The following is a 26,184-nucleotide window of genomic DNA, read 5'->3' on the forward strand; positions in this document are numbered from 1 at the left end:
ATGCTCTCCCCTTGAGTTTAGGCTGAGTGTGTAGGGGGTGGAGAACCCTGAGATTAAGCAGTTCATACAAACATAGCATTAGGACAGAAAGGAGTTACTTGACCCACTCAAAGGTGAACTTGAATAATAAACATTGACTGGTTGCTAAACTTGACTGGGAGATAAAGACAGAAAATGCTGGAGAGACACAGGCAGGTCTGGCAGCATCTGTGAGGAGAGAAACAGAGTTAATGATTCAGATTTGTATGTCAGAAGACATCATACCAGACTGGGAACATTAAGTCTGTTTTGCTCTCTCTCTGTAGATACTGTCAGACCTGCCTGAGTTTCTTTAGCCTTCCCTGTGTTTACTTCAGGTTTCCATCATCTGCAATATTTTATCTTAGTTTGGGAGATATGTGCGTGTGTCCTTTCCTGTGCTGACTGCCAAAGTGGTTTTTCTTTAGTTCAAAAATGTACTTTATTCCTAAAAATATCTTTATATACATACATCAACACTAAAGCAGTTCAGTTCTGTACAGTTGTATATGAAGAAACAAACATTGGAGTTTGACATTATCCAGCAAACAAACCGAAGCATTTCCTACCTGGACGAGATTATATTCCCATGCAGCTGACACATGGGAAGGGTCTGATAACTGAATGGCTCCCCATTTCACTTCAGCAGAAAGACCTTAGACGGTGGTCTTTCCCCACTGGGCCTGAGTGGCAGCTGTCCCAAGCTTTACTGTGCACCAATCCAACGTTCTATTCAGGACAGCTCATCCAAGTCACAAGTCAGTGACTGGGAAACGCTTTTAAATGGCATTTCAAAATGCGGATCCATGAAGCATTCAGCATCCTGTGGTGTCGGCAAGATCTCCAGTGAACCGGACATTACATGATCATACTCCACGGTCACTCAGGTGTACATTCAGGATGTAAACATGGGCAAGCTAATTTGAGTGATCCTTCCTGACTATCTGCTGTATCTTGAGCCTGAGTGTTATGTCAGTGCCCATGGTGTGCCTGACAGCCTTTAATTTCTAAATAGTCACCCACTATTCTGTCACAGGTGACAACAACAGAAATTGCTGGAATAACTCAGCAGATCTGCCAGCATCTGTGGAGAGTAAACAAGATTAACGCTTCCAGTCCAGTGATCATTGATGACTGAAGAAGGGTCACTGGACTCGAAACGTTAACTCTGTTTCTGTCTCCACTGATGCTGCCAGACCTGCTGGGTTTCTCCAGCAATTTCTGCTCTTCTGTGTTACAGATTTCCAGCACCCTCTTCTTTGTTTTAAATTATGGTTATGTTCTGAATCCTGAAGGCTGTTAAGGTACCTAGCCAGAAATTATTCCTGCAATGTTCGGGCGGCTGGTTTTAATACAAATACATTCCCTTTACGATTTCTCACTCTATTACCTTGGAACTGTTTTCATGCAAACGTTTTGAACAGGAGATCAAAAAGAACAACAAAGGAAAAGCATTTCTGCCTTCCAAGGGTTAATTAGCAGCGATCTCTTTAAACCTTGCTTGCTGCTAAACTGAAAGGGGAATATACAAACAGCTTTTCCAGACAGCCAGTCCTCAAGGGGTGTCACCACTGAGCACACAGGCTGAAACAGGAAGTCTTTTTTTTCTCTCTACAGCTGAGTGGTGCCTCCTGTGTTCTTCATTCTGTTGGTTAGCGATGGCCAGACTGAGAGAGGCAGACGGAGCTCAGCAGCAGCAGCAGCAACAGCAGCAGCAGCAGCAGCGGCAGCCTTCCCAGTATCATCAACCCATGAACGAGGCTGATATTCAGCTCAACCACAGCCAGATGAAGGACCACGACGCCATTAAGCTGTTTATTGGCCAGATCCCACGGAACCTGGAGGAGAATGACCTGAAGCCCCTCTTTGAGGAATTTGGGAAGATATATGAGTTAACTGTGCTGAAGGACCGGTTCACAGGCATGCACAAAGGTTTGAATAACATCAGCACCACCTACAGAATAAGGCAACAAAGCAGTTAATGGGAAATCATAGATTCTGATACCAGTAGATTCAAAACAAGACCTTATTAATTGTGTTAATATTTCTAGTTATTTTAGCTTCTTTAATTGACTATTGATCAACCTGTTTTTCAGTTAAAAAAAGACGATGATCAAATTAACAGAGTTGAATTAATCAAAGCACTTAGGCATTTGATTAAAATTACATTTAAAATGTCGCCACTGAATGATTTTTGTTTCACACTGATTGGCAGAAAAGATTCTTTTATTTACTGTACAGTTACGTCTTTCATTTTATTGAAACTAATGCTCGGTGTTTTATTCAAGTTGAGCCTGAAATCCAATCACTCTTTATTAATAAGGTTGTAAGTGGGAAAGAAATCATTTCATTTTAACTCCAGGATTCATTGCCCTAGTTATTGTAAATTCAGACGGGATAATGTGAAGTGCATTCAGGCTATTACAGTGGATGGCCGTTTCGTTAACAATGCCCAGTTTTGTTTTAAGGATTACAAGTTGCATTGTTGTCCTCAATCGCAGTTTAGTTTAAAGAGGCACCGTCTTTAGTGCTTCCCTCGGCGTGAGAACGGTCCTGATATATCCAGGTCTTTTACTCTGACGTCTCAAGTGATTAGGGTTTTTTTTTCTAGCAACGCCACGACAACATTTGGTGCAATTTACCCTCCAACGTTACCCATTTACCAAATACTTTCCCAAAAAGGGAGCGATCTTTTTCAAGGTTTCTAACAGATCAAGCAATGGATCGTTTGTTTTTCATTGTCCCCACTTCCCACCTCTTAATGAAGCGCTGATGCTTGGGACTTGGGGACATTTCTTCATATCAACTTTTAATTGTAAAAGCTGACCATTTAACCAGTAGATCTTGTGTATCAAACAATGCTAAAAAGCCTGCCTTTCTCAAGGAACACGTTACAGATATCTAATTTTTATTTATGCACACATTCCCTCTCAGCGACCGAAGCTGAATTATTGCATGTTACATTAGAGGTTGTGCTGTAGTTAAGAAGATGAGCCTTGTATAAGATTGTTGACTACAAATGAGGTAAATGATGTGTGTTCTGTGAGAGGTTGTGGTACGGGAGTATTACAGCAAGGAGTGCGTTACAGGGCGGATGTATTAGCTGTTTCCTGTATTAATGACTGGTTATAAACAATACGTTACATACAAGGTTGTAGTTCATCAGAGGGCATTTGAACGGATTACCCAGTAAATGAAGGAATTGTTAGCAGAGAATCCTGGTGTGTTTTACTGTGGTTCTTTGAGACAGTGTTTGCAGTGGGATATGTTATAGATAAATATTTACAATGTGAACGGTGTAATTTTTAAATGAATTTTATGTTTAACTGCTTAAAAACTTTATTTACCAAATGGTACAATTGGTAGTAAGAGCTGTATGCATTGCAACAAACTGCCCGTCTCATTACTTTGCTTCATATACTATGTCAAGAGCTGCACTTGCTCGATGTCAAATTTTCTTTTCCTACATGTCACGCTTTATAATTAAGATGAAACCGGCTCTAAGATCGGAATTATATATTTCACATTTATATATAAAATTATTTTTGAGTCTTGTGCCTAAATCGGGTGACTTGTCATTCAAGAGTCAAGGATGATGAGCCACTAAATTTGATCATTCAAGCACCAGACAGAAAGAGGTACAGTATTTTTGTTGCCCCTTTTCTATTAGCAGGTGTGAGGCGAGGAATATATTGTTTTGCAACAGCATGTTTGCTTGCCCTTGTTCAACATGGTAGGGAATGTGCTTAGCATTTCAGCAATGCATGAGTCAACCTACCTCCCCTTTGGTTGACAAGGTCCTGCTGACTTCTCTTCATTATCCTGACACTTCAGAGAAGATTTTTTTTTGGTGCTCCCCTTTCATTCTTTGGACGTTTGAGTTTGATAATTTATCCTGTTTTGAATGTTTGAGTTTGATAATTTATCCTGTTTTGTTCATGGTAAGCTGACTCTTCTCTGTATTTCGCAAATACTTTGGCAAACTCTATTTGGATATATGCACTGTAAGGTTTACCTTCTTGCCCTGTTCCCTCGTGCATTTAAAATTGACTTAACAACGGTTGTAAAGACTTCTTTTCTTCAGACTTGTTGCAATTAAAACTTTTCCAATGTTGAAAACACCTTTTATGTGCTGGAGTGAGCTGCTCATTTATCTTTTCAAACACAAGTCAGCATCACACGGTCTTTGATCTCGATTTACCTTTTCTTTCCTGTTCTTTTTGACCTTGGCAGTGTCCTGTGGTCTTGGTGCTTGTCCCTTCACCTAGGTGATGTCTATTTAAAGCAAAATCCAGAATTTGATCACTAGAAGTAATAGCAATTAAATGATGGGCTGCCTCATCTCTATAGTGGACTGATTTGCACATAGAGGGCATTCAATTTAAATTCTTTTTCCTTACTGCAACCTGCAGCTCTTTGTTAACTTTTAATTTGATTTCCATTTTCATATTGTTTTATTAAAATATTTAAAATGGTGATAATTGTTCTTGCATTGAGTATTTATTCAAGTGATGGGCATTAATTGGGAATTCACCTGTTTCCAAATAAAAACCGATTGAAACAGTTGGTTGGGTTTGGAGGTGATTGTTTATGATCTGTCATTAACTGAGCTATACCAGCAGGTTGGTCCTTGGCTCAGTGTCTTCTGATGCTTCAACCTGAGCTACCTTCTTGGCAGTTTTTGTTGTGACCTGTTGCCATTGCCTTCCACTCTGAGAAAGGCAGTTCCCAAGCCAGAAGGGGAATCGGACCTGCGCTATCAGAAGATGCTAGTCTTTTCGGCTTCAAGTCAATCTCTCATCACCTGTGATGTGCTGGTATTGGACTCTCATCACCGATCCGTCTGGAGCCGAACACATGTAACTGCAATAGTGAACCAACTTGTGTGTTGTGTACATCAGTGATTTTATGGTGCCCGATTCTTTTTGCTTTCCATATTATGAAGAGGAATATTCTATCAATCAGATTCCTTTTGATACTCAAATCTCACCTAGGTGTTCTTAACCTAACCTTAAATCCTTTAAGTCAACAAGAATGCGTGAAGTTGGATCTGCAAAACATTTATATGCACTTTTTCAGTTTAGTTAATTTTAGTTAATTGTTTCCCTTTAAATAAAAAGATTCTATTGACATTATTCATAAACCTAACGTTCTCTTTGTTAACTTGACTGTCTTCTCTCTTTAGCATTACAAGCTATTTGCCTGGGGAAATCATGTAAGCTTGACGTTTCCATGAGATTACCTCCAATTCTCTTCTTTACCTAAGCTAATAATCTCAATTTTCTAAACCTTTATTTTAGTTAAGCTCCTGATGATCTGAATCATACTGGTTGCTCACCCTCTCAGTTAACGCAGTGATTGAAATACACCATGGCAATTTGACAAACTTAACAATAATTAATTGCTAACTTCTCTTACACCATTCTTCATTTTCTTTTCAAGTCAAGTCAATATAGTAGAATATCAGACCAGGAATGAAAGAAACTACTGATGGTTCTCTGGCTCATTTTGAACTCTTGAAAAGACAAATTTTAATCATTTTTCCCCTTCCCAGTATTGTGGGTCCACCGACACCATGTTGACTGAGCAGTGGTTTAAGAATGCTACTCATTACCACTACTACCATCTTGAGGACTATTAAGGATCAACAGCAAATGTTGCTCTTGCCATTGATATCTACATTCCATGAAAGCTTTTTTTTTAAGGAAGCTGCCCTTTCTGTCTTTGGGAAGCTGAGACAGCTTCCAATACTCTTAATCCAATAAAATAGAAATGCCACTCTTGAAATGTGTTTGATTGTTCCTTCATGTGATATCAATTTGTAAAGCATACTTCCTGACTTTATAATACTAAAGGCGTGTCTTAACCAACTTTATGTTAGGAACAGACAGCACTATGCGTTGCAATGATCACATTTCTTGTTGTAAATCTTTTTTAGACTAAAATCTACAGAGTGCTACTCTATTGATTGTTCACCTCTGATCCCATGTTGGATTTTAGTTTGGAGAAAGGGCCCATCTTTAATTTGGCACCATTAACTCCTCCTCATTTCTGAATCTGGATTATTATTTCTATATTTCCTGTTTTGTGAAATAGTTATTACTTGAGAATGCTGTACTCTTGACCACGGTCAGCTGGATTGAAAGCAAAAGGCAAATGTTGGTTCTGACCTTATTTCGAAAGCAGAGCTTTTCGGGTGAGGTGTTTGTTGATTAATTAGGTAACACACCCAGTGGATGGAGAAATCCATTGTCACATCAAAGTGTTGTGAACCAAACTGCTGAGAAGTGTGTGCCTGCACTGATCTATTTCTCTGATGTTGAATGTGCAGTTCTCCCTCAGAGGAACACATCTCCTACCTAAATCCAGTGGGCTTGGCTGCAAGCTAGGAAAACCAAGCTTTAGAGACCTGCAAGTGTACTGTCTAGATGTCAATACTCCTATTGCTTGGCACTAACAGCATGCATAAGGCAATGTGCCACAAAATCTGAACAACAACAGCAAACGTGTGGCTTATTTCTACTATATACTTAAATGCCAACATCGGAGAAATGCTGAGAGTAACACTGATAATTGAAAACTTGTTAAACATGTCTGTTTTTGTTTTAACATGGAATATATCAAAACGGATCATACTTTTGAGCCAAAATGAGTTCCTATCACTCCTAATAAGTAGCACTTGCTGAACCAAACTGGACTGAAGCAGATCAAGCTCAGTGTACAAAAGTCAGCTATGATTCAATGGTAGCATTTGCTGGTGTGAGTCAGAGTACCAACTGTGACACTGTCACCTCTGAGTCAGACGTTTGGGGATTTGAAGCCACAGATTTTAGCACAGAATCTAGGCGGATTAACTGCAATACTGAGGGAAATGCTGTACATTCAGAGTGAGCACCTTTCCTGTAGGATGTTCAACTGAGGCCTTGTCTGCTTACTCAGGTGATTCAAGCCACTATCTGCAGAACAATAACAGTGTATTGGCTATTCTTTATTTCTCAGTAAAAGACAGATTGCTACTTATAGAATCTTCCAAAATTTTGGCATTACAAATACCTTAAGTTAAAACTAAAAAAAAACATGATATAAACTGAAAGAATCTCAAATTTGTGCCTTTTTTTATTCATTTGTGGAATGTGGGTGTCAGTGGCTGGTTAGCATTTATTGCCCATCCCTAGCTGCTCTTGAGAAGGTGGTGGTGAGCTGTCTTCTTGAACTGCTGCAGTCCATTTGCTGTGAGTTGACCCACAATGCCCTTAGGGAGGGAATTCCAGGATTTTGACCCAGTGACAGTGGAGGAATGGTGATATATGTCCTAGTCAGAATGGTAAGTGGCTTAGAGGGGAACTTGAAGGTGGTGGTGTTCTGTGTTTCTGATGCCCATGTTCTTCCAGATGAAAGTGGTCATGGATTCGGAAGGTGGTCTATGAGGACCTTCAGTGAATTTCTGCAATGCATCTTGCAGATGGAAACTTCTTCAGCCAGAGAGTGGTGAATATGTAGAATTCATTGCCACAGAAAGCTGTGGAGACCAGGTTAGTGACTATATTTAAAACAGATAGATAAGTGCTTGATTGCCAAGGGGATCAAAGGTTACATGGGGGAAAGTGGGATTATAGGGTTGAAAAATCCATCAGCCATGATTGAATGGTGGAACAGACACGATGGACCGAATGGCCTAATTTCTGATCCTATGTCTTCTGGTCTTATAATACACACTGCTACTGCTTCTGCTGAGCATCGGTCATGCAGGCAGAGGATGCTTGTGGATGTGGTGCCAATCAAGTGTGCTGCTTTGTCCTGGTTAGTGTCAAGCTTCTTGAGTGTTTTTCGAGCTGCACCCATCCAGGTATATGGGGAACACTCCAACAGACCCCTGACTTGTGCCTTGTAGATGGTGGACAGGTTCTGGGGACTCAGGAGGTGAATTACTCACCCCAGTGTTCCTAGCCTTTGACCTGCTCTTGTAACCACTGTGCTTATGTGGTAAGTTCAGTCGAGTTTTTGGTCAGTGATGTTGATAGTGGGGAATTCAGTGATGGTAACACCATTGAATGTCAGGGTCAGTGGTTAGATTGTCTGTTATTGGTGATGGTCATCGCCCGGCATTTGTGTGGCGCAAATGTTACTTGCCACTTGTCGGCTCAAGCCTGGATATTGTCCAGATCGTGTTGCATTTGAACATGGATTGCTTCAGTGTCTAACGAGTCCTGAATGGTGCGGAATATTGTGCAATTACTGCCAAACATCTGCACTTCTGACCTTATGATGGCGGAAGACCACTGATGAAGCAGCTGAAGAAAGTTCTGTCCAGGATACCATCCTGGTGAACTCCTGCCCCCCCATGTCCTGGAGCTGAACTGACTGACCTCCAACAACCACGGTCATCTTCCCACGTACCAGGTGAGACTCCAACCAGTGGAGAGTTCGCTCCTAAGACCCATTGATTCCAATTTTGCTAGGGCTCCTTGATGCCACATGCAGTCGAATACAGCCTTGATGTCAAGGCCAGTCATTCTCACCTCACCTTCTGATTACAGTCATGTAGCATCGTGACTCTGAAATGGTGCTAAAAGCATGATTTTCAAATTAATGCAATTTATAAACAATTTGGGTTCAAAAGTCAATGAGCCATGGTGTGCAAAAACCAATGCTCCCAAATTCGCATGACGTACTGCATTATGCAATAAATTCTGTCACCTGGATTCTATGGTATGCGCACCAAGAGAGTCAGATTAAAATTAGCCCCTTAATTACTGTATCAAACAAACATGAAATGTTTTGGACTTTGACAGTGTTGGGATGAAATTGTACCAGGGTTAATACAAAGATTTACATTCAATTTCTCTTTGTGTCCAATCGGTTACTTTGAAATGTAACTTATTCTGTTGCATAGATAAACACTTTGTGAAAACTAACTTATAAAACTAATAATGAAGATGAATAACTAGTTTCTGATGCTGTGATTTGAAAAAGCAATATTGACCAGAGCACATGGAAAATCCCTGGCTCCTTTTTGAGCAATGACCCTAGTACTAGGTCATTCTGCTGCACATCGGTACAGACAATTCCCAGGTGTTTCCGTGCTAAGTACTGATAGACACTGCTGACCTGTGAAATTACCTGAAAAGTTAGAAAATTGCTTCCAGACTGTAGCAGTCCACAGTTTATAATATTATCTTATCTGAATAAGATAGCATTATAGTTATCCTATTGGACTAGTAATCCAGTGGCCTGGATTAATGATATAGAGAAATAAATTCAAATTTTACCATGGCAGCTTGGGAATTTGAACTTAGCTAAATACAATGGAATAAAAGGAGTGCCAATGCCCACATCCTATGAAAGAATGTTTTAAAAATGTCAGCACTATCTTCAGGAAAGGTGCTTGGCAGACATTTTGGTCGGTTGAAGAAAACCTAAAGACGAGAGTTGCAAATATGCAATTCCTATCCTAACCTCAGGGTGTTCTAAGTGCTTTGTGAGACAACAAATGTTTTATTCCAGGAAGCCAGTGTTGAAGGAGGAAACTGGAACCAATCTTTACATTTGTTTATTGAATGAAATATTGCAAGCATGTAGCTCCCAACTCAACCACACACAGTTTCAGTAAGTGTCCCTTTTTCATAGATATTTTTAATAAACCTTTTCAGCCGTATTACAATATATATCTGAAGTAGGTGCGACTTGGACCCAAACTTGAGGGTTAAAGGTAGGGACAATACCACTGCATCAGAAGAGCTGCAGTATCCCTTTTAACTTCTTTTTGTAACATCCAGAAGTGTCATCGCACAGAACTGAAAGTATTTTCTCCTGTCACTAAACCATTCATGGTATTTCTTCACTTATTAACCATCACCAGTACAAAGACACAAAGAGCAATACAGCACAGGAACAGGCCCTTCAGTCCACCATGACTGCACTGGCACATGATGCCTTTCTAAACACCTTTTGCCTCAATGTATCCCTCTATTCTCTGTCTATTCATATATCTGTCAACATGCCTCTTAAATGTTGCCCCCTCCCCTATTACCGGCAATGCATTCTAGGCACTTAAAGCCCTCTGTGTAAAAAAAAACTTGCCTCTCACATCTCTTTAAACTTATCCCCTTTTAGCTTAAACCTATGTCCCCTAGATGCCCCCAGGTTTTTATATCTTGACTCAGGGAAATAGATTCTGTCTATATATTGTATCCATGCCTCCCGTAATTTTGTAAACTTCCATCAGGTCATTCCTTACCCTTTGACATTCGAGTAGAAACAAAGTAAGTTTGTCCAATCTCTCCTCATACCTTTTACCCTCCAAACCAGAAAACATTCTGGTAAACTGTCTCTGTACCCTCTCGAAAACCTCCACATCCTTTTTGTAGTGTGGCGACCAGAGCTGTACATAATATTCCAAATGTGGCCAAAGTGAAGTTCTATAAAGCTGCAACATGACTTGCCAATTTTTATATTTTATTCCCTGACCGATGAAAGCAAGCATGCTATATTCCTTCTTGACCACCTTATTGAACGTGTTGCCACATTCAGGGAACTTGAGACTGTGGTATACGCTTAGATCTGCCTGTATCTTGATGTCACTAAGAGCTCTGCTAATTTCTCTGTGATTCCCTCCTCCATTAGATCTACCAAAATGCATCACCACACCATAAATCATCTCTGTTCAAAGCTTATTAAGGGTAAATCAGATCATCCAAGGTGAGGAGAAGGGAAAGAGTTTAAATCAAAGTGGAGTAGGAGGAGTAGACAAAGCACTGTATCCCCCACGGTGCCCACCTGTCTCCAAAGGCATCAAGAGTGTTGGTGGACACAGCATGCTCCCTCTCCAAGGACACCTGGGCATGAACATAGCTGCGGAAGAGTGGCAGACAGTTGGCATCTATGAACCCCTCCACAGCCCACTGCCTGGACCTGGTACTAGCCATCTTGGCCATACCCAAGGGCAGACCAGACTGGAGGAGGTTCTCCGACTTGCTCACGCCCTCTGCACTGAATGCCTGAGGAGCACTAGTGTCCATTTTAAATATGCTCAAGTGAAGTCACAATTATTACCCCTCCACCTGCATATAATTGAACATAGTCAATTATATTAGTCATGCTGTAATATTGATATTTTTAATGTGTGTTATAAAATACATCCAGAGCAGGTAGGACTTGTGCCTGATTAATTTAACCTTGAAAAACTAACCTTTTCAGATAAGTTATAACACATCTGACATAGGTGGGACTTGAACTAGGATCTTCTGGACCAGAGGTGAAGACAGTACCGCCATGCCACATGAAGGCTATTTTCAGTCAGCATGTTCATAAGTGTAATGACACACATCCAGGGAATGTGGGATTTGAACTGAACTGGGAGAAAGTGAGGACTGCAGACGCTGGAGATCAGAGTCAAAGAGTGTGTTGTTGGAAAAGCACAGCGGGTCAGGCAGCATCTGAGGAGCAGGAGAGTCGACATTTTGAGCATGAGCTCTTCAGCATTCCTGATGAAGAGCTTTGCTCAAAACATCAGCTCTCCTCCTTGGATTCTGTCTGACCCCCTGTGCTTTTCTAGCATCACACTGTGTTTGACTAGAACCTGAACTTCCTGGCCTAGTGACACCAGCACTGTACCACAAGCTCCTTGCTGTAGGTACTATTGTAATGCAGGGTTGTTGTGATTAGGGTTGTTTGTATGCTGCTAAATTGTAGCTCAAATTATATCACTTCATTACTTTTCAGACAAAGCTCAGAACTGAATATTTTTCATCAAGATGATGCTCCATTAAATTTAAAATGTGTAAAAGAATAGTGGAAACTGTTTGTTATACTTCCCCCATACCCCCCGTGCAATAAATTGTCTCCTATGCAATTGTCCTGGAAGTTCTTGCTATGGTTAAACAGCTCTCTGGTGCGTCAAGTTGACCATGCTTCAGATCTGAGCCTTGTCCGTGTTAGAAGGGCTTTTGAATGTGGGAAGGGGGAGGCATCACACCCAAACCAAGAAACCTCTCCTCCTCACTAGACAACCACATAAGCCCATTTCTCAGCAGGAGATGATAATTAAGAACAAGAATAACACAGGAAAAGCGAGTGGTAAGGGACCTCTCCGAGTATTGGCAGCGCCATTGAGAACAGGAGCTGGGGTCTCCTGGACAGTGAGCTAACTGGAGGAGATTGGGCCTCAGCATGGCTAAGCACTCAAGAAAGATTGTTGAATTTTATTCCTTTATTTTTCTAATTTATGTTAAGAAGGACTTCAATGTTAACTTTGACGTTATTTATTTATTTTTCTACTTATTCTATGAAAGTAATGCTTAATATTCTAATTTTGTTTCTCTCTTTTACTATTCTGTACCTAATCTTTTTGTATCTAGGTACCTTTGTACCAAAGATGGCACCATTACACACTTTTCACTGTACTCCTGCACTTGAATACATATGACCATACAATCTAAATTATCAAGGTTTTTGCTTCCCTCCCTAGCCCTAGGATTTTTAACCAATTGCAGTGTCCCAGGTATCTTGATTGAGATCTCTGTGTTTTGTAGAGATATGCAGAAATAAAGCCCCAGGTTGTATGTCCAGAACAAGAGTGTGACTCAGTTCTTTAAAATGTCTGCTCTCATGCTTACAGCTACTTGCCCACAGTTTAGTTTCTTTCTTCTGCAACTAAACACAGACTTAACTAATCACACATAGGGAGCCACAGACACCAGATGCACATCATCAAATGCCGAGCCATTTTGAAAAATATCATCATGGGATGTGGGCATTGCTGGCTAAACCAGTGTTTAATTATCATCCTTTAGTTATCTTAAGCTTTTCAATTGAGTTCAGATAGGAATGCTCCTCTGTTGTGTGTTTTGATTAATCTTCCTTGTAATTGTGTAACTTTCCTCCCACATCCAGTTTTCTTCTGAAGAAAGGCTAAGGTATAGTTTGATCAGGGCTGGTTAGTAACCTGGAGAGGATGCAGAGATGGTTCACCAGGATGTTGCCAGGTATGGAGGGTGCTAGTTATGAAGAGAGGTTGAGTAGATTAGGATTATTTTCATTAAAAAGACGGAGTTTGAGGGAGGACCTGATTGAGATCGACAAAATCATGAGAGGTGTAGACAGGGTGGTTAGCAAGAAGCTTTTTCCCAGAATGGCGGACTCAATTACAAGGGATCATGAGTTCATCGTGAGAGGGGAAAAGTTTAAGGAAGATATGCATGGAAGGTTCTTTACGCAGAGGGTGGTGGGTGCCTGGAACATGTTGCCAGCGGAGGTGGTAGAGGGGAGCACAATAGCGCCATTTAAGATGTATCTAGACAGATACATAATGTACAGGTAGCAAAGGGATATAGACCCTTAGAAAATAGACGACAAGTTTAGATAGAGGATCTGGATCAGCGCAGGCTTGGAGGTCCGAATGGCCTGTTCCTGTGCTGGAAGCTTCTTTGTTCTTTGTGCTCACTTCCCTCATATGTTGAAAGTTGACACCTTAACTCGGGCCAGTTATTTCCATTGATCAAGTTAGCGAGTTGACATAAATTTAAGATTATAATTCAAAGTGTGAAGGAAATTTCAGGATTTGTTGTGTAAAGGGTATATAGAATCTGAGTTGAGAGTGTGGTGCTGGAAAAGCAGAGCAGGTCAGGCAGCATCTGAGGAGCAGGAGAATTGATGTTTCGATCATCCAGTCCCTGTACACATTCATCTGCCACAGCAAAGCCCTCCAAGCCTTCTGTTTCTTGCTCTCACGCCAACCCAACCAATACCCTTTCACTGACACTCTCATTCACCTGGCTGAACTGGTCCATCTCTACAGATATCTTGAGTCTGGAATGCTTGACCAGAAACAGTGCTGGAAATGAATCTACAGTAGATTATAAAGATCAAGCTTTGAAAAGTAAAAGAACAAAACTGCATGTACTTTTTTTTCATCAACAGGGTATAGCTAGGCCAACATTTATTACATATCCCTAATTGCCCAGAAGGCAGTTAAGAGTCAACCATATTGCAGGGGTTGTGTGTAGCCCAGACCAGGTAAGAATGGTAGCTCACCCCCCACCCCCCACCTTTTCCTCCGCTACATCGATGACTGTACCCCACCCCCCACCTTTTCCTCCGCTACATCGATGACTGTACCCCACCCCCCACCTTTTCCTCCGCTACATCGATGACTGTATCCGCAACTACACTGGCCCCACCCCCCACCTTTTCCTCCGCTACATCGATGACTGTATCGGCGCCGCCTCGTGCTCCCACGAGGAGGTGGAACAGTTCATCCACTTCACCAACACCTTCCACCCCGACCTCAAATTCACCTGGACAGTCTCAGATTCCTCCCTCCCCTTCCTCGACCTTTCTATTTCCATCTCAGGCGACCGAATCAACACGGACATCTACTACAAACCGACCGACTCCCACAGCTACCTGGACTACACCTCCTCCCATCCTGCCCCCTGCAAAAACGCCATCCCATTCTCCCAATTCCTTCGACTCCGCCGCATCTGCTCCCAGGAGGACCAGTTCCAAAAACACACCTCCCAGATGGCCTCCTTCTTCAAGGACCGCAATTTCCCCCCCGACGTGATCGACGATGCCCTCCACCGCATCTCTTCCACTTCCCGATCCTCCGCCCTTGAACCCCGCCCCTCCAACCGCCACCAGGACAGAACCCCACTGGTCCTCACCTACCACCCCACTAACCTCCATGTACAGCGCATCATCCGCCGTCATTTCCGCCACCTCCAAACGGACCCCACCACCAAGGATATATTTCCCTCCCCTCCCCTATCAGCATTCCGTAAAGACCACTCCCTCCGTGACTCCCTCGTCAGATCCACACCCCCCACCAACCCAACCTCCACTCCCGGCACCTTCCCCTGCAACCGCAGGAGGTGCAAGACTTGCGCCCACACCTCCCCTCTCACCTCCCTCCAAGGCCCCAAAGGAAACTTCCATATCCGCCACAGATTCACCTGTACCTCCACACATATCATCTATTGCATCCTCTGTACCCGATGTGGCCTCCTCTATATTGGGGAGACAGGCCGGCTACTTGCGGAGCGTTTCAGAGAACACCTCTGGGACACCCTGACCAACCAACCCAACCACCCTGTAGCTCAACATTTCAATTCCCCCTCCCACTCCACCAAGGATATGCAGGTCTTTGGACTCCTCCATCGTCAGACCACAGCGAAACGACGGTTGGAGGAAGAACGCCTCATCTTCCGGCTAGGAACCCTCCAACCACAAGGGATGAACTCGGATTTCACCAGTTTCCTCATTTCCCCTCCCCCCAGCCTGTCTCAGTCAAATCCATCAAATTCAGCACCGCCTCCCTAACCTGCAATCTTCTTCCCGACCTCTCCGCCCCCACCCCAATCTGTCCTATCACCCTCACCTTGACCTTTTTCCACCTATCACATTTCCGACGCCCCTCCCCCAAGTCCCTCCTCCCTATCTTTTATCTTAGCCTGCTGGACAAACTTTCCTCATTCCTGAAGAAGGGCTAATGCCCGAAACGTCGATTCTCCTGTTCCCTAGATGCTGCCTGACCTGCTGCGCTTCTCCAGCAACACATTTCCATCTCTGATCTCCAGCATCTGCAGACCTCATTTTCTCTTCAAAGAATGGTAGCTCTCCTTCCCAAAGAATATTAGTGAGCCAGTTAGGTTTATCCCCCTGACAATTACCTACAGTTTCTACAATTACTTAATTCCAGATTTTTATTGAACACAGTTTGGACCCAGGTCCCCAGATCATTACCAGGATTGCTGGGATTAATCATCTAGTGATACTACCACTAAGGCATCACCTTCATTAGTTGTACTTTACTTGATGTAGTGTATTGGGACATCTAGTGGCTGTGCAGAGTGATAGATAAATGAAAATCTTTTTGTATGGGGAAAGGATGGGGTATGGGCAAAAGTAGTTTGCTTGTCCAGGCAGGATGAAACAGCTGTTTCCCTTTTGTGCTGTAAAGTGCGTGATTTTCTGTATGTTCGTAGACATTGAATGTCAGTGAGCTTTCATTTCTGTCCGTCATTGCAGCTGAGCTGTGTACAGTTCTTTCTCAGCATATGTGTACACACCTTTCAGCAGATAGCAGTCAAGAATGTCAACCCTGTCAAAAGATCAGCAAACTCAGCAAAGACTGGCAATCAAAGCAGGAACCCTCCTGCTCTGTGTGAACTGACAACACACCTGTAGTAACCACTAGCAGCTGCTGGATTTCCTGATGTGGTCTTTTAATTTCTTTCTAAAGTGCTTATTTGAAAACTGGAGACAGAAAAAAAATTGGCTGCCAGATAAAAGCTCTTTATTCATTTATGATTTGAGTCAAATGTTGCATTTTCTCAGCTGAGATGTTGATGGTTTTCCCTCCCATTTTTATACTCCTTTGGCAAAGCAATTTTGCATTCAGGGTTTGATAAACTGTTTTAAGACCTTGAGGCAATCTTGCTCCTTTTAATCTATTTACGGAATGTCACTGTCGCTGGCAAGATCAGCATTTGTTAACCATCCCTACTTGCCCTTGGGAAAGTGATGCTGTGTCATCTTCTAGGGTGGCATAGTGGCTCATTGGTTAGCACTGCTACCTCACAGCACCAGCAACCCAGGTTCGATTCCAGCCTTGGGCGACTGTCTGCGTGGAGTTTGCACATGCTCCACGTGTCTATGTGGGTTTCCTCCAGGTGCTCTGGTTTCCTCCCACAGTCCAGAGATGTGCAGGTTAGTGAATTGTCCATGCTAAATTGCCCATAGTGTTCAGGGATGTGTAGGTTAGATGCATTAGTCAAGGGGAAAATAGAAAGTAATAGGGTAGGGGAATGGGCTGGGTGGGATACTCTTCGGAGAGTCAGTGTAGACTTGTTCGGCCAAATGGCCTGTTTCCATACTGTAGGGATTCTATGATTCTTGAACCAATGCAGTCCATTTAGTCATGACACCCACAATGCTGTTGGGGAAGGAAGTGTAGGATTTTGTTTCAGTGACACTGAAGGAATGGTGGTATCGTTTCAAGTCAGTATGGTATGTAGTCTTGGATGAAAACTTGTATGTGGTGTTTCCTTGCACCTGCTCCCCTTGTCCTTCTAGATGGGAGTGATCATAGGTCTGGGTGGTGCTGTCAAGGAGCTTTGGTGCGTTATTCCAGAGCATTTTGTAGATGGTACATACTGCCGGCTTTGTGCATCAGTGGTACAGGGAGCGAGTGGTGAAGTTGGATAGAGTACCAGTAAAGCAGTTGGTTGATGCTGGATTGTGTTGAGCTTCTTGAACACCAGAGTGGTATATATTCAGGAGAGTATTCCATCATACTGTTGACCCATGAATTCAATTGACTCCTTGGTGTCACACTTAGGGAGACTTGATGTCTGGGAAAGTCACTGACCCCTGGATTTCAGCTCTTTTGGTCATGTTTGGGCCAAGGTTGAGATGAGGTCTGGACCTGATTGCCCCTGTTAGAATCCAAACAGGGTATTGATTGCCACACTTTATGGAGGAGTTATTTGATACTTATCAGGAGCTCTGCCTAAGAATAAATTGAATATTTACTTATAATTGTTGTTTGTTTCACCTTGCAGATGAATATTGTGGTTTTAAACAGTAAGCTGATATCAGGGCTTTGAGGGCCAATGATTCAACTGAAGGAATAAAGTAACGGCCACAAAGATACAGCGGTTTAAAGTTGGCAGTTTTACTAGACTCAATCCCTTCAGTGATGCCTTGATATGCACATTTTAAGATAGTATTTGACCTGACTAACAGGGTTGAAACCACTGCTATGGGGTGTCTTTGGTTCCTCAATATCTGGTAACTTGCCTTCTGGAGTAGATAGAAACTGTTGTATTTGTCCTGATACCTTCTGACCTTGCTGATTTTATCCAGTTTCAATGTTGTGGAGATTTGGAAAGAACTGTTCTTAATGTTATTATCTCTTCGTTGAATAAATCCCAAATTGGGACAACAAGATTAGTAGCTCAAGATATATGGAAATTAACAGGAATGTGGATTTAATTTCAATAGTAGTTAAATAATAAAAATAAACTTAATAAGTGTGCATGTTCCAGAGGGACTGGAATGTAGCTGGAGCACATTTACCAATGAGTTACAACTCATTCGTGTAGTCCATGGGGCATTATTGGATGTTTCTGAGTATTCAACAAAGAGAAAAATCTTGTATATTCCTGTACTAAACGAACAAAAATAGAAAGACAAAGGGATGGTCTAATTGCCGTTTTTCTGTCTGACTTTCCCTGCATAAACATATGAGTTTCTTGCTGTGGTCTGTGTTGAGTTAACAAATCTTGTTCAGGTGAGTATGGGGTGCCATTATTGATAGTAAATATCCTTCCCAATGGGTGTAGATAGGGTTCCTTCTTCTGATAACTAAGCTATGATCAAATTGGAATTTGTGTCAGAAATTGTGTTGGTATGTTCAAGTTTATATGTTGCATGTTGATGTGCAACAAAACCAGAAAATGATTAGATGGCAATTTCTTTGAGACCTTAGTTGGTGAGTGCACTGCTGTGTGTGGAATTGATCTGTGGAGACCCTGAATGTCAAGAGGCATGTTCACTGACAATACCCAGCTCTATATCACTATCACTTCTTCTGACACCACCTCAAGTGTTGCAAAATGATCAGATCGCTTATCTGGCATCCAGTGCTGAAAATGGGTTGAAGTTTCCTCCAATTAAATATTGGAGAAACCAATGGATCCTACTCTGTTCCCCAGCTACCAAATCCAGCTCTCTCATTGGCAATGCTATGTGATTAAACCACTATCATCTTTAAGACCACAATTCCACCATAATGTTGCCTTCCTTCTACTTAACAGCCATCAAAACCCTCATGACCTTTCTAGATATTTTCTAACCAAATTGTTATACACCTCTGGAGCAGGTGTGACTTGAACCAGGCTCTAACTGCCTCAGAGGCAGGGACTCTGTCACTGTATACAAGTGCCTTTATTGCCTCTAGATTTGGGAATTCCATGAGTTCCTTGCTGTCGATGTCTTAACTCACATTGGGTGCTGTTCACCAAATACCCTGGTACTCATTGACTACATTGGCTCCTGGTCGAGTAATGCCCTGATTTTTAAGTTCTCACCCTTGTCTCTGGACCTCTCTGTGGAAACAAGCCTTTTGGCCCAACAAGTCCACACCTACCCACCAAAGAGTAATCCACCCAGACCCATTCCCCTACCCTATTACTCTACATTTACCCATGACTAATGCACCTAACCTATATGTTCCTAAACACAATGGGGCAATTTAGCATAGCCAATTCCCCTAACCTGCACATCTTTGGATTGTGGGAGGACCCAGAGTAAACCTACACAGACAAGGGGAGAATGTGCAAACTCCGCACAGACAGTGTCAGGCTGGAATTGAACCCAAGTCCCTGGCGCTGAGTCACTGTGCTGGGATGGGTGGTGGTGGGTGAGGACCTGCAGTAACCTGGATAGCCTCTGTTGCTCATTTATCTCCTTTAAGACATTCCTTAAAATGTATCACTTTGACCAAGCTTTTGGTCACTTCATCTAACATCTCCTTCCAGATCGGAGTCATGTTTTGTTTTATAACACCGCTGTGAAGTGTCTTGGGACTTTTTACTACATTTGAAGTATTTTATAATTATCTAAGTGTTGCTGCATTAAGCAACCTTGGCTTGAGCTTTTGCTGACAAATACAATAGGCTTTAGAATCTGGAGTTGGAGAAAGGAAAGTCAGGTCGAGTTTTACATCACCCTGTAGGATGTTAATTGAGCATGAGGTTGGGTGTTACTGTGATGCTTCCACGCGAGGAATACAAATGGCCAGGGCAACACCACCCACCCCCAAATGAGATTCCAGTACATCATCAGAGTAGCCATTGTTCACAAATGAAGGCATTGGTGATGATTGTTTTGGCTGGGTCAATGGTTGGGGGGACAAGGGGCTCAATTGGTTGGACAGCTGGTTCGTAACACCAACAGCATGGGTTCAGATCCCACAACAGCTGCACTGTCATGAAGGACTGTCCTTCTCAACCTTTCCCCTCATCTGTAGCATTGTGACCCTCCGGTTAAATCATTATCAGTTGCCTCTCTACCAAGATAGCAGAACTATGGTAACTTTGCTTTCACTTTTATGATTGAGGGCCATGGGAATTTGGATTTTGGAGACACTGTCAATGCCATTGTTTTCCAAGAGGATTTCTAGTATTTGCCAGAATTGTGATATCTGTTGAGCATCTTTTCTTAGTGTACTTAATTTAAAAAAAACTCTTTTTTAATTAAATAAATTGATCAAATATTTCAGACTTTCAAAAGATTAAATGTCATGTGAACTGAAATGTGAGTCAGTTTGAAGTGTATATTAATGCTGTAGGGGTAAGTTTAAAATTTTGTATGGCATGGTGTTAAGTGGATGGGGATGGGGATGGGGATGGGGATGATGATGATGGTGGTGGTGGTGGTGCAGTGTTAGTGTCCTGACTTCTGGACTAGAAAGTCAAGGTTTGAGTGCCAACTCTTACAGAGGTATGTCAAAACATTTCTAACAGGTTAATTTTAAAAAAATAACTTATAATGTTGGTGTGAGTTCAATGATATCATGAGACATCACATCAATATATCTCGCAAAGCAGTCTGACCTCAAACTCTGTGCTGATAATAATCAGAATTGCTAAAATGGTGGAGTAGTAATTATGTTACCAGAAAAGCAATGTTGAATCTATGATCTGAAGATCTCACCATGGCTGTCTACTCTTCTCCCTAACACATTTGAGGTCAAATCTCAAGGCCCAATAAGTTTGCTTATAGATCATGGACTCTGTACCCATTGGATGAACCCACTATTCCATTGGATGAGTTGGGCAACCCATGAAGAACTTCTTTAAAGCTTACTTTTAAATCAGTCAGTTCAGACATAGCTTTGTGGAAGGTGGGATTTGAACCCAGAACTTGCTGGTTTAGAGGCAGAGGCAGAGCCAGAGCCACTATGTGACAAGAGCCACAACCCTGCCTTTAAGGTTATGCTGAGTTGGGACTAATTGGATAAAGCTTTCAAAAACCCAACATAGACAAGATGGGCTGAATGGTCTCCTTCAGTGCTGCATTATTCCATATGATTAAGACAAAACACTGACACAGTGTGTAATTGTTCTTTTTTAAACTCTGCTCTTTGCACTTTGCCATAAGCCAAATGCATTATAGAAAGGTGAATTCCATGTCCATTTTAACCTCCTATCCACCCAGGATTTTAAAGTATCCTTTCAGTGTACCCACTATAACATCTTACTGTAACTTGAATATGTTTACAGTTTGTTTGACTTTAACCAGAGACATTCCTTCAATTCCCACCATGGTAGCTGGTGGAATTTGATTAATAATCTGGAATTGTAAAGCTCGTAATGGTTGTCACAAAACCATTGTTGAATGTCATAAAAACTCATCTGGTTCACTAACATCTTTTAGAAAGCAAAACTTGTCACTTGTGCCCAATCCTGCCTGTGCGTGACTTGAGACCCACAGAAATGTTATTAAATTCTGATGTAAATGGTATAGATGGGAATGTGGGGAAGTGGGAGACGATAAGTAAGTTTGTGGATGACATGAAGATTGATGTGATGGTTAATAGTAAGGAAGAAAGTTTCAAGTTACTGGAAGATACAGACTGTTTGGTCAGATGGGCAGATCAGTGGCAGATCGAATTTTACCCTGAAAAGTGTGAGGTGATGCAGTTTGGAAGAAATAACAAGTCAAAGATGTACTCTGTCAATGGCAGGACACTGGAAAGAGTTGATAAAGTGTGGAGCTAGAAAAGCCCAGCAGGTCAAGCCGTATCAGAGGAGGGGGGGGGGGCGGGGGTGGGGGGGTTGATGTTTCAGGCAGGACCCTTCATCAGGACTGGTTCTGACCTAAACCGTTGACTCCCTTCCTCCGATGCTGCTTGACCTGCTGTGCTTTCTCCTGCTCCACACTTTATTGACTCTGCCTTTGTAGCACCTGCAGTTCTCACTATCTCCAGGATACTGGAAAGTTCAGAGGAACAGAGGGATCTAGGGGTGCTTGTCCACAGATCCCTGAAGGTGGCAGGACAGATTAATAGGGTGATTAAGATGGCATATGTGACACTTGCCTTTATCAGTTGCGGCACACATTATAAAACCAGGAAGGTTATGCTGCAACTGTACAAACTTTGGTTAGGACTTAGCTGGAGTGTTGTGTGCATTTCTGGTTGGCACACTTTAGGAAGGATGTGATTACACTGGAGGGGGTGCAGAGGAGGTTCATCAGGATGTTGCCCGGGTTGGAGCATTTTAGCAACAAAGGGAAGCTGGATGAGCTCAGGTTAGAGCAGAGAAGGCTGGGAGGTGATTGGTTTGAGGCGCATAAGATTATTTGCAGAAGGAGTGAGTGTGGGCAGGGTGGATAGGAAGCAGATGCCCCCCCCCTTAATTGACAAGGGGCATAAATTTGAGGGGAAGGGCAGGATTTTGGAGGGGATTTGAGAAAACTCTTTTCACCCAGAGGGTGATGGGAATCTGGAATGCACAGTCTGAGAGGGTACTTGAGGTGGGAAGTGTCACAACCTTTAAGAAAAAATATAGATGTGCACTTGCAAGGCCATACCATTCAAAGAAATAAGCCAAGTGTTAGAAAATAGGATTAGTGTAGATAGGTCAACGCAGACTCAGTGGTTGTATGACTCTATTGACTCTTAACTCCACTCTGAAATGACTAAGCATGGCCTTCAGTTGAAGGAAAAATGGGCATGGACAAATTAGATATTTGAAACTCTGAAACTAGTGGTGCCAGGTCAACTGAGAATAGTTGGACTGAGAAATACACCATTTAAGGGCCAATTTTCTAAGATCATTCATAATAGATGGCAGCAATTTTAAGACTTCCCTTTCATGAAATGGTTAGAGCTTAGAAGGAGGCTATTTGGCCAATCGTGCTTCTGCTAGCTCTCTGAAAGTACAACTCAGCTAGTCCTAGTCCTCTGAACCATTCCCCATAACGTCACCGATATTTTCTTCTCACTGAGACAGTTTCTCTTTGGAAATCCGAGAATTCCAGGTCCTAACTACTTACTGTGTCATACATGTTGTTCCCTGTCCCACCTTTGATTCTTTTGCCATTCATCTTAAATCAATGTCTTCTTGTTCTAGATCCTTCCACCAATGGAACAATTTCTCCCCATCCACTGTGTTCAGGCCTGTGTTGATTTTGGAATGCTCGATCAAATCCCCTCTCAACCATACATTCTCAAAGGAGAACTGCCCCAGTGCTCTAAGCCATCTGCTTAACTGAAGCTCTTCATCCCTGGAGCCATTCTCTATTGCCACTGTGCATTTGTGGTGGAGGGAGTGAATGCTTGATGGAATCCAGGACCAAGCAGCCTGCTTGGTCAGCTCCCTATCCAATAACTTAAACATTCGCTCCCTTCACCAGCAATGCACAGTGGCAGCAGTGTGCACCGTCTACAAGATTAACTGCAGCAATTAATCAAGGATCCTCTGTCAGAATCCGTGATCTCCTCCATTGAGAAGGGTAAGAGCAGCAGATACATGGGAATGCCACCACCTCCAATTTGCACAGCATCCTGGCTTGGAACCATATGGCTGTTACTTTATTGTCACTCCATCAAAATCCTGGGACTAGCTTTTCAACAGAGCTGGAGGAAATGTTCCCTATAGGCTGCGGGTCCACACACTCTGGATCAGTGGTGCTGGAAGAGCACAGCAATTCAGGCAGCATCCGAGGACAGGCAAAATCGACGTTTCGGGCAAAAGCCCTTCATCAGGAATAAAGGCAGAGAGCCTGAAGCGTGGAGAGATAAGCTAGAGGAGGGTGGGGGTGGGGAGAGAGTAGCATAGAGTACAATAGGTCAGTGGGGAAGGAGATGAAGGTGATAGGTCAGGGAGGAGAGGGTGGAGTGGATAGGTGGAAAAGGAGCTGGGCAGGTCGGACAAGTTCGGACAAGTCAGGGGATCGAGTTGCCCAAGGTTAGAAACTAGGATGAGGTGGGGGAAGGGGAAATGAGGAAACTGTTGAAATCCACATTGATGCCCTGGGGTTGAAGTGTTCCGAGGCGGAAGATGAGGCGTTCTTCCTCCAGGCGTCTGGTGGTGAGGGAGCGGCGGTGGAGGAGGCCCAGCACCTCCATATCCTCGGCAGAGTGGGAGGGGGAGTTGAAATGTTGAGCCACGGGGCAATTTGGTTGATTGGTGCGGGTGTCTCGGAGATGTTCCCTAAAGCGCTCTGCTAGGAGGCGCCCAGTCTCCCCAATGTAGAGGAGACCGCATTGGGAGCAACAGATACAATAGATGATATTAGTGGATGTGCAGGTAAAACTTTGAAGAATGTGGAAGGCTCCTTTAGGGCCTTGGATGGAGGTGAGGGAGGAGGTGTGGGCACAGGTTTTACAGTTCCTGCAGTGGCAGGGGAAAGTGCCAGGATGGGAGGGTGGGTCGTAGGGGGGCGTGGACCTGACCAGGTAGTCACGGAGGGAACGGTCTTTGCGGAAGGCGGAGAGGGGTGGGGAGGGAAATATATCCCTGGTGGTGGGGTCTGTTTGGAGGTGGCGGAAATGTCGGCGGATGATTTGGTTTATGCGAAGGTTGGTAGGGTGGAAGGTGAGCACCAGGGGCGTTCTGTCCTTGTTGCGGTTTTTACCTCTGCGGGTCCACACACATCAAATGACACACCAATGAATTCATTTCCGGTCTCTCCAGCTGGTGCTGTGTACAATCCTCAGAGGTCAAGGCAGCGGCGGATGAAATTAGTGGATTGTAGGCTGTCGGTATAGCTATATCAATGCACTGCAGCTGTTCAAGTAGATGGCTTTCCACCATCTTCTCTGGGGTGATGGGTGACAAATATTGGCTTTTCAGTGCCAGTTTTATCCAATGAAAGATGTTTTAAAAAATATTCTTGTGAATCTTTTCTCTTAAACCTTCACATCCCATCCAAAGCGTGGACACAATTCTCTGAGTTTGAAACAGTTCACGACAAGTTCCTTGCTTTTGAGCCCTGCACCTCTATTTATAAAGACCAGGATCGAGTAAACCGTACTAAAGCTCTTCCCCAATCTGCCCTGTCACCTTCAATGATTTGGGCCTATACACATCTAGGTCCCTCCACTCAGGTACATCTGTCCGAATTGTATCCTTTCTTTTCAAATTCCTCTTGTTATTCTTCTGCCAAATTGTATCACTACACACTTCTCTGCAACAAACGTCATCTACACTCTTGGAGTCTGGGAGAGAGCAGTCCTTTCCTCCTGGTTTCCAAGTTACTTTTATCACTGATAAACACAGTATTCAAAGAAAATATGGGGAAGAAATGGCGGAGGGGTGGGGTGGGGGGGGATTATAAAGGCTGGCAATTATAAAGTGCAACTCTGATTTGTCTGTTGTGTTGGTCACAGCAGTATCGAGGGCATTAGAACATCTCATTTCAGTTCAGTCAGTCCACGCATTGCTATTGAGGCATGCCTCAACCTCCCTCACCTTGATTGACCTATTTCTTATGCACTTGTTGAGCTTCTTTGTAAATGCACTTCTAACGAGACAACTCATTTTAACTACACCCTGTGGTACTGAGTTCTGCATTCTTACCACTCTCTGGGTACAGAAGTCCTTCCTGAATTCCCTGTAAGATCTCTTCAAAACTTGAATCCCCTGATTGATAACTTGGTAGTGAACATCTGTTGATGATCTCTAGTTGTGCTCTTTTCTCGCTCTCTCTCCCCGACAAACACAACCACATGTCTCCGTCATCTTCCCTGCACCATCCCCACGACCAATGTGGTATAGCTACTTTCTTTTGATTTAATGGATTCTCTAAAAACAATTTCTGAGAAGGTACCTTTTTTGTTGAAGCACGCTCTCAGTTACTCGCTTTCTACTGTAGTTGGATGTTTGGCTGAAGTTGTGAGCCTTCTGAATCAATCTTTGAGAGTCTACTCACTTCCGCTGATTGGGCTTGCGAATTATTGAGTGCCCCAGTCAATATTCCTTTATCACCCATCCCAGGACCAGGTACAGGACCCAAAAACAGTCTCAGCTGCACCTAAAGTGGTTATATAAATCGTCCAAAACCTTTCACAATTCCTAAGACCTCCCTTAGATCACCCCTCAGCCAATTACTTACAAAAGGAAAGAAAAACACTATTCTTTTTGCCAAAAATGT

General features: G+C 42.9%; 1 protein-coding gene across 2 annotated transcripts in view; it reads left to right on the plus strand.

The window, feature by feature from the left end:
* The first annotated feature begins 1,661 nt into the window (after window positions 1-1,661).
* The window catches only part of LOC122565413 (CUGBP Elav-like family member 4), a 475,156-nt gene continuing 450,633 nt past the window's right edge, over window positions 1,662-26,184 (plus strand). For both annotated transcript variants that reach the window (XM_043721364.2, XM_043721365.2), the window contains exon 1: window positions 1,662-1,950. In XM_043721364.2, coding sequence (XP_043577299.1) covers window positions 1,677-1,950 — 274 coding nt within the window. In that variant the 5' untranslated portion in view covers window positions 1,662-1,676. The remainder of the gene's footprint in view (window positions 1,951-26,184) is intronic.

The sequence above is a fragment of the Chiloscyllium plagiosum genome, unplaced genomic scaffold (assembly GCF_037043375.1).
Source record: "Chiloscyllium plagiosum isolate Xiang-an unplaced genomic scaffold, Cpla_swu_hap1 HiC_scaffold_28, whole genome shotgun sequence".
NCBI classification, from domain to species: domain Eukaryota; kingdom Metazoa; phylum Chordata; class Chondrichthyes; order Orectolobiformes; family Hemiscylliidae; genus Chiloscyllium; species Chiloscyllium plagiosum.